Here is a 14,661-nt window from a genome sequence, read left to right on the forward strand (position 1 = left end):
AATATCAGGAGTGAGTCAAAGAACTACACTTCCCAGAGTGCACCAGCAGCAGCAAACCGGCTGCTTGTCACCTGATCAATCATTTTCACTTATTTGGAGCACCTGTGAAGGCATGGAGGGCGTCAGTCATTCAGAAGAACAAACTTCAGAGGGAAAACTCCAAGTTCACTCACAGGTTCAGTCCAAAGACGCCAATGGTAAAAGGCTTAAATGATTAATTCATATTAGTTATTTAGAATGTTATTTAAATGTTTAAACTAATTTAAGTTCATTAAAATGTTTAATTAAGATGGTAACTTTTTGTTCTGTCTTTAAAGGTTTACAACCTAATTTACTGGCTAATTTACTGGCTAATTTACTGGCTAATTTACTGGACAGACCAATCAACTGAAGGCAAACTAAAAATAAAAAAGATTGAGTCGGAAAATTGAGTTGTCCCTGTGTCCTTTGGATGGTGAACAAGAGGAGGACTTGACAATAGTCTTTGTTCAAAGTTTCAGGCTTGTTTCTTCCTAAACGAGGAATAATTTTGAGTTTTGGTACAAGGAGTCAGAGTTGGAAATCAGTCTGTACACCCACGACGAAGAGGACGCGCACTTTTCTATTGAATATACTTCTTTCTGTATGAAATATTATAGTTTACTTACATTTTAGGGTAGCTGAGGATTAAATAGAAATGTATTTTGACTTGTTTTAACAAAGTTTAGCAGTATCTTTTTGGATTCTTTTCTCTGCCCGTTGAACGAGTGGATTACTCAAATTGATGGTGCCAACTAAACAGACTATTTGGGATATAAAGAAGGATTTTATCTAACAAAACGACCATGCATGTTGTATCTGGGATCCTTGGGATTGCAAATCAGAGAAAGATTTTCAAAAGGTAAGTGAATATTTAATCACTATTTGTGATTTTACGAAGCCAGTGCTGGTTGAAAAATATTTTGATGTGGGCCCCATCCTCAAACAATCGCATGGCATGCTTTCGCTGTAATGCCTATTGTAAATCAGACAATGCAGTTAGATTAACACGAATTTAAGCTTTTAACCAATATAAGACACTTGTATGTACCTAGATGTTTAATATCCATAATTCCTATGATTATTTATTTGAATTGCCACCCTCCAATTTCAGCGGAAGTTGTCGACGGGACGCCTAGCCCTATAGGACCAGGGCACAAATAATAACATTATAATAATCAATAAATATTATAAGAGAGTCCCTGTAATCCTAGATTCAGATCATTCAGGTGAGAAAAAACATCACCCAGATAGGCCAGTTGTGTGAGAAACTCTTTATCATGCAAGCGGTCAGACAAGTGAAAATTATGGTCAGTAATGAAAACTTTAATCTCGTCTCTCAATTTTAAAAAAACGTGTAAATACTTTGCCCCTTGATAACCAGCGCACTTCTGTATGTTGTAAAAGCGTTACATGGTCACTAGCCATATCATTGCATAATGCAGAAAATACACAAGAGTTCAGGGGCCTTACTTTAACAAAATTAACAATTTTCACTGTAGTGTCCAAAACGTCTTTCAAGCTGTCAGGCATTCCCTTGGCAGCAAGAGCCTCTCGGGGGATGCTGCAGTGTACCCAAGTGGCGTCAGGAGCAACTGCTTGCACGTGCGTTACAACTCCACTATGTCTCCCTGTCATGGCTTTTGCGCCATCAGTACAGATACCAACACATCTTGACCACCAAAGTCCATTTGATGTCACAAAGCTGTCCAGTACTTTAAAAATATCCTCTCATGTTGTCCTGGTTTCCAGTGGTTTGCAGAAGAGGATGTCTTCCTTAATTCACCCCCCCATCAACGTAACGGACATATACCAGGAGCTGTGCCAGGGCCGCCACATCTGTTGACACATCCAGCTGTAAGGCATAGAATTCACTGGCTTGTATGCGAAGCGGTAATTGTTTCAAAACATCTCCTGCCATGTCTCTGATGTGTCGTGAACAGTGTTGTTTGATGAAGCCATTGTCTGTAAAGTTTTTTTGGCCTTTTCCCCCAGCATTGTCCCAGCCATATCCGCGGCAGCAGGAAGAATTAAGTCCTCCACAATAGTATGGGGCTTGCCTGTCCTAGCCAATCTGTAGCTCACCATATAAGATGTTTCTAGCACCTTCTTATTAATGGTATCTGTTGCTTTTATACATGTCTTTCTACCCGAAAGTCGTCTTTATTCTCGCTCATAAAACTCCTGTGTGTTATTTTTCAAATTGTCATGTTTCGTTTCTAAGTGTCTGTGCAAGAGTGAAGGTTTCCCATGAGAGAGTAACGGTTAATGTGATTGGATGTTAATTATTTGACTAGGCTACCTGTATTTGACATTGTGTTGTTATTTCTCTGAGCACTAGATGGTTCAAAAAAAAATGGGCAGTGAAACGAGGCTACTCGTTAAGGAAAAAACCTCACCCAAATGTATAGCCCTGTTGGAAAATATAAATGTAGTGTTTGAAAAAAACGAAAAAAAACAAATGTGTATCACATTTTTGTTTGGCGTACCCCCGACGGCATTGCGCATATCCCTAGGGTTAACCCAGTTTGGGAACATCTGTACCGGAGGGTGCGCGCCGGTCTCATGCACTACTTTACCAGTGTGGAGATTGTTTGGGATAATCCATTCTAAAATGTCAGTGACATAATATTACATTTTGTGATCCTACATCACATGACACCATTTCCGGTTTCAGGCTATTGAACCCATTTGAGCCATTTTATTCTGGTTGGTCGAGAGGGCTTTACGTATTTAGACAACGTGCTGCTGTTGCTTTAGCTTTCAGGTATTAGACTTGAGTCTTTCTGCAGTTTTTGCAGTGTTTGGGCATTTTAACTTTGTAGCCGTTATCTTGCTACAGTAGCCTAAGTATTTTGGATCATTTTTGTAAATGTAGATTTTTTTGTCAATACATTTTCTTTTTAACTACAACCATTTTTCTTTGGATTCCATCATCACTTTTGCTCTTTGGGCCTACAAAACCTTTTTTTTTCACGCTACTCCGTCCGCTCTCTAACTGTATGCTCCAAAAACCATCTAACTAGGTTGCTTGGTCTGTTAATCTTAACGAGTATTATTTGGTTTAAAATAACAATTATTTGTTGAAAAAATAAATTACTCAAAAAGACTGCAGGTGAATTTCAGACAGTTTATTTAATAGATCACTGAAACAGCTGTGTGTGTCTGTCGAACCTGACACAAACAGAAACTACTACTGGAACTTTACATCACTGACTGACAAACACACAGGCACAGACTTGACAACCCTTGGTCTTCTTCTCTCTCTGTCATACACACTCATACATAACATGTGTTCTAGAGATAGAAAGGTGAATGTGTTGCAAATGGCACTGTATTTTCTATATAGTGAGCTATAATAAGGAATAGGGTGCCATTTGGGACGCACTTTGCGTTTCTGACATAGAAGCAGCAGGCATGACTGGATGGGAATTCAAAAACATTCCCTGTTAGTCTTCTTACCAAATTACCCATATTCAAATGCCACTTGGTGTGTCTGTTAAGTAAAATAGAGGGTGCTTCAAATGATCAGAGCCATGAAATAAACATTGGAATAAAAAAAGTATCCTATCCAACTTTAGGCTGGTATTCAATTCGATTGCTAATTTGGTCAATGCTACAATTTATACGTCATTTCTGATTGAGCCGACATATGCAGTGTTTACCGTGAATGTGGTGTCCACGAACGTGGAACATTGCCTTAAAAATGTGCATTGCCGAAAAAGCATGATCGGATTGAATCGCAGCATAGCCCTTTCCTGCAGTCAAATGAGTTAGTGGCCTGATGGGTGGAATGTTATTAATATTTTTCATAATTTCGTAATTAATAAACAATTATTTTTTAACTCCGAAAATCCAATGTTTCTATGTCAAGCGGTTTTTTATATTTTTCCGTTTTCTGTGATGTATATAAAGTGTAATATTGTGATTCAAACTCAAAATGTAATACATTTAAACTCTCTATCTGACATGGTACAGATGTCTTCTTTTTTAAGCCCACAACCATGTGTGTGAGGTGTATACTTTTGTTTCAAAGTAGATTTGTTTAAGACTACCAAGAAACACTCGGTGTGACCCTGATTTAGCCCACTGCAGTAAAAGGTTAAGGCTACAGGATGTAGTCCTTGGCTTTGTACATGGACTGTTGTTTAAAGTAAACAGTGTCCTCTGAAAATGATTCCAGTTTAAAAACAGGCTTACTGTAGCATGGAAAGAAACATCTTAGTGCTGTCCTTAATAGCACCCGCTATTCCTATGGGCCCTGGTCAAAGGTAGTGCACTATATACAGAATAGGGGTCAATTTGGGAAACACAATAGATCTACCCAGGGACGCGGTCCCAAAATCCCCAAATCCCCATTCTAATGTTTCATAGCTTCATTGTGCACAGACACCTTTTAAACTATACTATTTTACATTCCTCTGTACCTTCATTTGCATATAAAACCCTATCCTCTACTGACTCCATCCAAGCAAAATCACATCATGCATCTTTTAACAATGGATCTATTGGCAGTACAACAGGGGTTTCAAACACATTGAGTCCATCGGTTCAAATCATTTTACTGGCTGTATGTATTAATACATAAAATAACACTGACCTAAAGCAGTGGTGGCTGGAGCCACTTTAAATCGGAGGACGGGCTCATTGTAATGGCTGGAATGGAATAAATAGAACGGCATCATACACATACCGTTCTAATAAATTCCATTCCAGTGTATGAGCCGTCCTCCCCTCACCACCTACCACTGACCTAAAGAAACCCTTTAGGGCCAGACACCTGCTTCCCAAATGGCACCCTATTTCGTATTTAGTGCACTACATTTGACCAGGGCCCATAGGACTCTGGTCAAAGGTAGTGCACTACAACATTATAGGGAATAGGGCCATTTTGGGTTGCATCCCTATTAACTACTGTTATTTCTGTTTACTATGGTATCTATCTACAGACAATGTAACTGGACTAGTCCGGTTTCTTGGCAACATAAATTTACATAATTTAAAAAAATAAATCTTCAGTGTTTGTCTAATATAACAATACTCAGCGTGGCATATATACTTTTAGATCATTCTCCGGTTTTTAAGAAATCCTGGTTGGAACCATTCACAGCCAGAGAGGAAGAGGTTGTAGAAATGAGACGCTCCAGTTGTTCTGGGGGTTGGCTGTTCAGCTCTTACCTAAGGATAATTGTGGCTATCAAACTGAGATTTCTCACTCACTGACTGCCTTTTTAAGGAGTCCAATATTGAGTTACATTAGTGCCAATCACAGTGGCAGCCCAGCAGGTTTGTTAGATTTTTTACAGGGTGGTGGGGATAGCAGAGCCTGTGACCAATGGCACCCTATTGCCTATATCGTGCACTATTGCGATGGATACAGAATGCTTGGGCAGAGGTTCCATCATGGCCGTTGGTGGTTCTAGCACCAGTTTGATAGCCGACAGACCCGGTGCAATTATCTGTAGGTAAGCGCTGATCAGCCAATCCCCACAAAACCTGGAGTCTCTCATTTCTACAACCTCCTCCTCTCTGGCTGTGATTGGTTCCAACCAGGATTTCTGGAAATATTGGAAAAATGTACAGAATTCTGCAACCCTAACAAAGAGCCTAACACACCCACTGTCTTGAGCACTGATCCTAGACCAGTCCGAACGCATCTTCACACTGTCCACCAAGGTTTCTAACTTGCTGCAATAAGAACTGATTCTAGACCAGGCTACTATTACAGACAGACAGAAGTAAACATGTAAACACAAATAGAAAGAAGGACAACAAGGAAAAATACAATCATTCTGTACATGTCTGTACATGGCTGCTATACAAAACAGTTCACCCTGTTTGTTTGTGATTACACTCAATTGCTTTAATACAGTAGATACCGGAACATAATAATTTTGTCAACAACAAGAAAGACACTGTGTCCCACATTGCACCCTACTCTCTATATAGTGCACTACGTTTGACCAGGTCACTATGGGCCCTGGTCAAAAGCAGTGCACTAGATAGGTAATAATGTGCCATTTGGGACAAAAACATGGAGAAGAAGAAAATATTTATAACTCTTCATAAATCAATGCGATTAGCATTAAGACTTGGAGCCTCAAACCTGCCCACTCCTAACTCCTCCCAGCAACCTCACACCACCTTACTGAGACCCCACAGCCCCATATGAAGATCAAAGACAGTATTAACATGAAGGGAGATCAGTGTGAGAGATAGAGAATGTGACTTGACTTGCCTATGACTTGAGACCTGGTTATCACGGACGCCCACCTATATGTTCTCTCACACACTGATCTCCCTTCATGTTAATACTGACCAGAGACCTCAATATTAAAAGCAATGACCATCTGTTCTCAGTAAATGGCATTGGGGTTAGACAAACAATTTCAACACTACATCAATCATTATTACTTTAGGCTGGCTGGCTACTGAAGACATGTAGTATGTGTTTTCTATCAAATATAGGCTGGTTTATAAGTATATGACACAACACAGAGATCACATATTTCCCTGTTTTTGTTTTTAAAACATTACTGATCAAAATACCATCACATACGTACAGTACTGCATTATATATTGGAGCAACAGTAAGTAAGCATTCTGTTTTTAGACCATTAGAGAGATTCTGACAAAATTTGAAACACAGCAAGCGCTTCCCCAAAATGTCACCCTATTCCTACATAGTGCACTATATAATATATAGGGTGCCATTTGGGACACAAACACAGCGAACAACCACCAGCAGTATTGATTGATCAGTCCCTCTAGGAACAACCCTTGGCTAGAGGTGGTTTAGTGGATTCCACATACAGTAATTACTGGATCTACTGTCTGTTACGCCTCAGCACTGAGGACAGAAATAAAGAAAGCAGACCTGGGTTTCAAATACTTGGAAAATCAATTGAAATACCCTATCTGTTTGAAATTGCCTGGCTTAATAAACCAATAGAAAAGTCCCAAAACATCATACCCCACCCATCTGGCACACCAGGCAGACTTTCAAAGTATTTGAAAAGATTCCAATTTTTGTATTTGATCCCAGGTCTACCAAGAGGTTGCAGCTCCAGCTGGAGATACTGTATGTGCTCAGTACTGACACTACCAGTCCCCAGGGGCACAGGGTTCCCCAAATTAGGTCCCCGGGTCCATAGATCCACGGGGTACCTCAAATTTCCATGAGAATTCCATGAGGCTGAGGCCCTCCTTCTGAAGGGGGGGGGGGGCAGTGTAATTGGGTTTGGAGAGTAGAGGGGTGCATCAAGTTGACGGAAAGGTGTGTGTTTTTTGTGTCTTCAGAATATCTCCAAATCAATAATAGGAGCAAATGAGTTTCAGTCCCCAGTTTATTTGTAGCAACCCTCTCTCTCTCTGTCTGTTTGTTGTTTTCTTGGCCATCTATGATAGGTATAAAATCCTTTATCCTCATCATAATCCAGGCTGAGGAGGGTGGTAGAGCTACAGCAGGGGGGAGTGGGAGGGAATATGGTGATGTCTGGCCCCTCCCCTCAGCCACAGGAGATGACAGTAAAACGTTTGGAAATGCAGGACATGTTGTGGAGCACGATACCCAGGAGAAAAAGCAGGACACAGGCTACCAGGATCACTGTACACACCCCGGACCATGTGGAGCCTTTCCCCCCTCCACCACCTCCTCCCCCGGCTCCCCTCCTCTCTGTGTCCTCCAGGCCATCGAGACTCATCCCCAGGGGCTGCAGCTCAGGCATGGCCACCACCGCCACATCCACCTTCTGCTGCCCGCTGCCACCTGGCAGGAACCGGCAGCCCAGTTCGCCAGGCAAAAGCGCCCTCTCCTTAGCAACGGGCAGAGGCAGCATGTAGCAGCCATTGCTAGGCAGGCGGATGAAGACGGGCGTGTGCTCGGAGGCGTGCGGGAGGGCGATGACGGTAATGATGTCAGGGTCATCGGGGAGCTGGGAGACGGACAGGCCGGCAGGGAGTTTGGTGACGCCACGGCACCAGGGGCAGCGGATCTCTTTCTGGCTGGACCTCATCTGGGTCAGGCACACAGAGCAGCACGTGTGTCTGCAGTCCAGCAGCTTAGGCCTCCTTCGCGGGCTGTAGTAGTTAAAACAGATCTGACACTCTAAGATGGAGTCCTGCGAGAGAGACCGAGTCTCCATTTTGTTATGGATTGTTATTATGGGTCCTTTATAGTAGCGTTCACGTTTCCTTTCACGTCACTTGTCAGAATGTCAGCAATCACGACAATAGGCTGGTTTCACAAGGCTATGTGCTTTATAGTTTCAGGAGAAGGGAGAGAACGTGCTCAATTATTATCCTCTTGCGTAAACAAGTGAAACGGTGCTTGTAACCCTTTGATGTAACTGGCTGTTTTTGTGTACTGCAACACAAATCAGGATGACAAAGAAGAATGTCTGTTATTATTTGACTGTAGTAGCAGGAAGCTAAATGGTATCCAGATCATCTCCTCAGAGCAAAGCTGTGCTGTTTGAGTTCATAGCCTCTGCTCGGTGTCCTTCCACCCACCTGGCCGTCTCAGTGTTGGTGTGATGTCTCAGTGTCGGTGTGATGTCACAGGATGATCGAGGTCACATGGTGGTTCATCTCTGAAACAAGAGAGAAGACAGCAGTGTTAATGGGCTGAAGAGATTCACGGGGCAGAGAGAGTGTGTGTGTGTGTATGTATAGAAGTTGGCATCAACAATGATAGTGGAGCAGAAATAGGAGCAGGGGCATGGCATGGGCAGTGTAGTGGGCAGCCAGGCACGTAGGCTTGTGTGTGTCCCGAATGGCACGCCATTCCCTATACAGTGCACTACTTTTGACCAGAGCCCTATGGGGATTAGGGTGCAGCCTGTGTCCCCCTCAATCCCCCTTGGGCTGGCTCATCAGCCTGGATCTCTCGCATTCATTTTCACACAGATAAATCAGTTCGCTGCCCTGCCCCTATCAACACTCTGCCTCTCTGCCTGCCCGCCTGGCTTTAACATCAAAAGGAATCACACACACACACACACACACACACACACACACACACACACAACGCGGTGATACAACGCGGTTAGCTCTCATCAGACACATGGCAGAAAATAACTAACATTACAGAAACGTGTGAGGAAGCTCATACATGCCACATCATACTGAGCAAAGAGAAAGGAGGTCGTCATGCCACAACCACACGTGATGGAAAGTGACATTATCATCCTCATCATCATCCGGGACATATCCACATCAGACACATTAGGGTAACTCAGGGCACTAAGGGCAGCAGAGGAGATCTGATAATGGGTGGGATATAAGCATTTTTCATAATATTGCTAATTATTTTTTTTATCTTCAGTTCAGTTAACTTCCTTATGCCACAGCAGGAAATTAATTTGGTCATCACACTGTACACAGAATACATCAAAATCAACATACGTATTAGTTAGCCACAGGCTCTGTGAAAGTTTGTTCTCCCATTCTTCTGCTTACATAGTCATATCAGCCATGTTAGTTAGGGCAAGTCCATGGTAACAGAATTACGACCCAGACTCAGATTTTTAACTTCAAATGTAAACCAAGCAAAAAACACTAATGTCCAAGCTTAACAAACCATACAGCTCTATGCACAAGGACTACTTTAACAAGACGTTACCGTAATTCTGTTACCAAACGTTGCACACTTTTTCCAGATGTATTTTATTTATTTACTGTGTACCTTTTTCTAAGTAGTCATTGTGCATAGAGTTCTATGGATTGTTCAATTTTGAAATCAGTGGTTTTTGTTTGGCATTCCTTTTAAAGTAAAAAAAAAATATTAGCGTTATTCCGTTAATGTGGAATTGACCTTAATCCATGTAGAATCTCTGTTATGACACTCACATTTACAGATGATTACGTTCTGTCAAAATATTGCTGTTAAAATGCCGAAGAGGGTCTCTTCCTACGCTTTATTTTCCTGTGAACTGGGAGTGTGAAATGGAGAGTTGGACTCAAAGCAAGGCAAGGTTTTTCTTTCCTCTTCCATCTCTAAGCCCTATAGGGACACTGTAGCTTGTACGGTAGTAGGCACATGTCTTAGTAACTGACTGACAGAGGGACAGTGACATGGAACAACCGTGAAACCTTTTTATTTTCAAGGTGACCATAGATACTATTCATGTCAACAGTATTGTCAAATTATATATTGTCAATTAAACTCCTCAGCTCTCACAGCTGTTTGCTCACACGTTGTAATGGACTTGCAGCCATAGTGAAGACATCCATGTGACATACCATTTGTGTCCCAAATGGCTCCCTATTATCTATGGGTCCTGGCCAAAAGTACTGCACTAGTTAGGGAATAGGGTACCAAGTCACTGTCCCTCCCCCTTTTGGGACAGAAACATCTATTTCTTGTGTTAGGTTTCTAAATCCACTGTAAATGCAACACATTTGCAGCGGTTAGCGTCTCCACCACACACATCCGAACCTCACCCACTTCCTCCCTTCCCCTCTTTTCCTCTCTCCCTCTATCCCTCCCCAGGCAAAATGTATCTTTCTGCTTTGGTTCTGATGCGATACCCCCTTCACTCTCCGCTTGACCTAGTTTCTCTAAACCCTTCTGCATTCTCTACCACCATTTCAAAGTCAAGTAAAATGCAGAAAAATCCCAGTAATTTTAGATACGGGGAAGAGAGAGAGAGGGGGGAAGATACAGAGGGAGAGAGAAAGAGAGAAAGAGGGAGAGAAAGAAAGGGAGGCAGATGAAGAGAGAAAAAGAGAGCAAGAGAGAGACCTGACTGATGGGTAAGACAACCAGGGGTATTAGTAAAAACCCTTCATAAGATAAGGATTAGCTTTGATCTGACAAAAATGCTTTGTGGCTCAATATTCCCATACACTCATTATTTCATGCTCCTCTCCTTCCCTCCTTCATAATTTACTCTCTTCCCCTCCATCCTCTGTTATTTACTCTCTCTAAATACATTTCTCGACTGTTAGTCTGTCTAGGTGACTCCTCTCTCTCTCTCTCTCTTTCTCGCTCTCTCTCTCTTTCACATTATAGTTTCGTGACCCATTTTCACATTTCACCTAGTCACCTAGTGTGGGAAAGAAAACACACCTCACTGTCACTGAGCAGAACTATAGGAGGTATGGCCAATCTAATTTCTGAACATCCTCTATAAAACACTTAAAAGCAACTGTGAATGAATTAAAAAAAGTCTTAATACAAGGTTTGGTCCATCATATCATTTGACCGTAGGAAGGGAATATGATTAAGTAATGATGGTGAGTTCCCTACTGGCACCCCTATCCCTGTCCACAGCCCCTTTGGCCCCCTGGGACCATCCGAAAGGACAGACACACTCCCTCCACTGAGCGTAACTGGAACACACACACACACAAACACTCTGTCCCTCCAGTCTCCCCTGCCTCGCTGCACGGCACACACAATCAGCCCAAGGAAAAAGCTCACTCCTCCTTAAAGACAGCGGCTAAAAATAACCAAGGAAAGGACACACACACACTCCCAAAAATGATAAACTGGTTGGAGCAAGTCAGAGAGGGGGGTAAAAAGTAGCAAGGGAGTTGGAAGACAAAGGAGGAGAGGAGAGAAAGGGAACAGAAACACAGGTTAACACCTGTCATTGTAAATAAGAATTTGTTCTAAACTAACTTGCCTAGTTAAATAAAGGTGAAATAAAATCAATCAATAAAAATTACCTTCAGAAACTGAGGACTAAGTGTGAGTCCCAAATGGTACCCTATTTCCTTATAGGCTCCAGTCAAAAGTAGTGCACTAAATAGGAAATAGGGTGTCATTTGGGATGCAACGTAGACATTAGACATGCATCAAAACTAAATAGTTCCCTTTTCTGAAAGAAAGGCTGGCCTCCTACAAAATAACATACACTTTCACAAAAAATCATTACTATGTACATGTATGCATGAAAAGGCATTGATATTACACCACTTACACGGGTGGCCACTTACCAGTACTAAGACTAAAAACTCTGGCACAGTCAGAAACAGTTACTCTTTAAATTGAAACTAGGGGTTAGTTGACATTACATGGCATGAGGCTAGGTCTAGGACAAACCCTTGACTAAGTTGCCAAGTACTTTTACGCTCCACACTCACTCCTAGTTAATCCTCCACTCAACAATTAATCTCAATTAGACAACATTTTTATTATACATCGTAAGTGAAGCACACAGGCGAACAGAGAAGACCACATTTGCCCTTGAGAAAGGTGTATCTCGATGATGAAAAGTGTGTGTGTATGTGTGTGTGTGTGTGTGTGGCATGTGTGTCCAGAGGCCTGTGCAGCAGACTGCTGCAGGACACATTATGGCAATTTCCATCTTAAGGAGCTAGTCCCCATCAGCAAACACACACACATGCACACGCACACAATCCCCATCCACAGACGTGCCTGCCAGGCAGCAGTACTATAAACTCTGGCCCACACACCCACATGAGCGTGACCAACAAACACACAATCCACTACCTCTCGGATACATCAGTAACACAGCTGAGGGGGGAGGTGTGTGAGTATGTGTGTCCATGTGTGTGTGTGACCTGGAGAGGGAGGTGATCATACATTTCGAGGAGCTTGCATCTCATTCTCCAAAGCCAATATTTGACCACGTCCTTGGCTACCTTTCCTTTCTTATCAACAAACCCTAGTGGAAAACTGGAGAGAATAGATACAACACTAGGACCAGACTTACTGATTGAATTTCCTTGATCCTGAAACACAGACACCTCACATTGTTCTGTCTTAATCAATGTCTATATAGCAGCTGGCTACATTATCATATTACTCCAGTGCTAGCCTCCCTACACTGGCTTCCTGTTAAGGCAAGGGCTGATTTCAAGGTTTTACTGCTAACCTACAAAGCATTACAAGGGCTTGCTCCTACCTATCTTTCCGATTTGGTCCTGCCGTACATACCTACACGTACGCTACGGTCACAAGACGCAGGCCTCCTAATTGTCCCTAGAATTTCTAAGCAAACGGCTGGAGGTAGGGCTTTCTCCTATAGAGCTCAATTTTTATGGAATGGTCTGCCTACCCATGTGAGAGACGCAGACTCAGTCTCAACCTTTAAGTCTTTACTGAAGACTTATCTCTTCAGTAGGTCCTATGATTAAGTATAGTCTGACCCAGGAGTGTGAAGGTGAACGGAAAGGCTGGAGCAACGAACCGCCCTTGCTGTCTCTGCCTTGTCGGTTCCCCTCTTCCCACTGGGATTCTCTGCCTCTAACCCTTTTACAGGGGCTGAGTCACTGACTTACTGGTGTTCTTCCATGCCGTCCATGGGAGGGGTGCGTCACTTGAGTAGGTTGAGCCACTGACGTGGTCTTCCTGTCTGGGTTGGCGCCCCCACCTTGGGTTGTGCCGTGGCGGAGATCTTTGTGGGCTATACTCGGCCTTGTCTTCGGACGGTAAGTTGTTGGTTGTAGATATCCCTCTAGTGGTGTGGGGGCTGTGCTTTGGCAAAGTGGGTGGGGTTATATCCTGCCTGTTTGGCCCTGTCCGGGGGTATCATCGGATGGGGCCACAGTGTCTTCTGATCCCTCCTGTCTCAGCCTCCAGTATTTATGCTGCAGTAGTTTATGTGTCGGGGGGCTAGGGTCAGTCTGTTACATCTGGAGTATTCTCTTGTCTTATCCGGTGTCCTGTGTGAATGTAAATATGCTCTCTCTAATTCTCTCTTTCTCTCTTTCTTTCTTTCTCTCGGAGGACCTGAGCCCTAGGACCATGCCTCAGGACTACCTGGCATGATGACTCCTTGCTGTCCCCAGTCCACCTGGCCATGCTGCTGCTCCAGTTTCAACTGTTCTGCCTGCGGCTACGGAACCCTGACCTGTTCAACGGACGTGCTTGTTGCACCCTCGACAATTACTATGATTATTATTATTTGACCATGCTGGTCATTTACGAACATTTTAACATCTTGACCATGTTCTGTTATAATATCCACCCGGCACAGCCAGAAGAGGACTGGCCACCCCTCATAGCCTGGTTCCTCTCTAGGTTTCTTCCTAGGTTTTTGGCCTTTCTCAGGAGTTTTTCCTAGGGAGTTTTTCCCAGCCACCGTGCTTCTTTCACATGCATTGCTTGCTGTTTGAGGTTTAAGGCTGGGTTTCTGTACAGCACTTTGAGATTTCAGCTGATGTGCGAAGGGCTATATAAATAAATTTGATTTGATTTGATTTGAGATACAGGTAACTGCCAAAATAAAGGAAACACAAACATAAAGTGTTGTAGCCCTTTACACTCGTACCTGTATACAAGTTGAAAATGGTCGATTTGGGCAATGATAAGTGCATAAATTGGAACGCAGTGGCTGTACAGTAACATGCTATATATGACCTCAGGCTCTGTCTGTATGGGTTTTGACAAGAAGGAGGGATGGGGGAACAAGAAGATCCCCCATGCCTTCAGCTAATTGGGCAACTTTTGCAAATATTTTGTTGTCTGAGAGAGAAATGCTGTAAACGTATTTTGAAAGATGAGACGTTGAGGATTATAATAAATACCATTTTGATGTCATACAGGCAAGCCAAATATCCATGATTCCAAATGTGTACTTCACATTTCCATCTCATAAAAATCATATCTATTGTCAAAGTGGAGGATCTTTATGTTTGATGTACAGTACCAGTCAAAAGTTTGGACACACC

At 42.8% G+C, this 14,661-nt stretch overlaps 1 protein-coding gene across 2 annotated transcripts in view; it reads right to left on the reverse strand.

Moving 5' to 3' along the window:
* Positions 1-5,855: 5,855 nt before the first annotated feature.
* LOC115154054 (E3 ubiquitin-protein ligase RNF152) overlaps positions 5,856-14,661 on the reverse strand; it is a 56,047-nt gene continuing 47,241 nt past the window's right edge. For both annotated transcript variants that reach the window (XM_029699888.1, XM_029699898.1), the window contains one exon: positions 5,856-8,609. In XM_029699888.1, coding sequence (XP_029555748.1) covers positions 7,527-8,162 — 636 coding nt within the window. In that variant the 5' untranslated portion in view covers positions 8,163-8,609 and the 3' untranslated portion in view covers positions 5,856-7,526. The remainder of the gene's footprint in view (positions 8,610-14,661) is intronic.

The sequence above is a fragment of the Salmo trutta genome, chromosome 2, assembly GCF_901001165.1.
Source record: "Salmo trutta chromosome 2, fSalTru1.1, whole genome shotgun sequence".
Lineage (NCBI taxonomy): Eukaryota > Metazoa > Chordata > Actinopteri > Salmoniformes > Salmonidae > Salmo > Salmo trutta.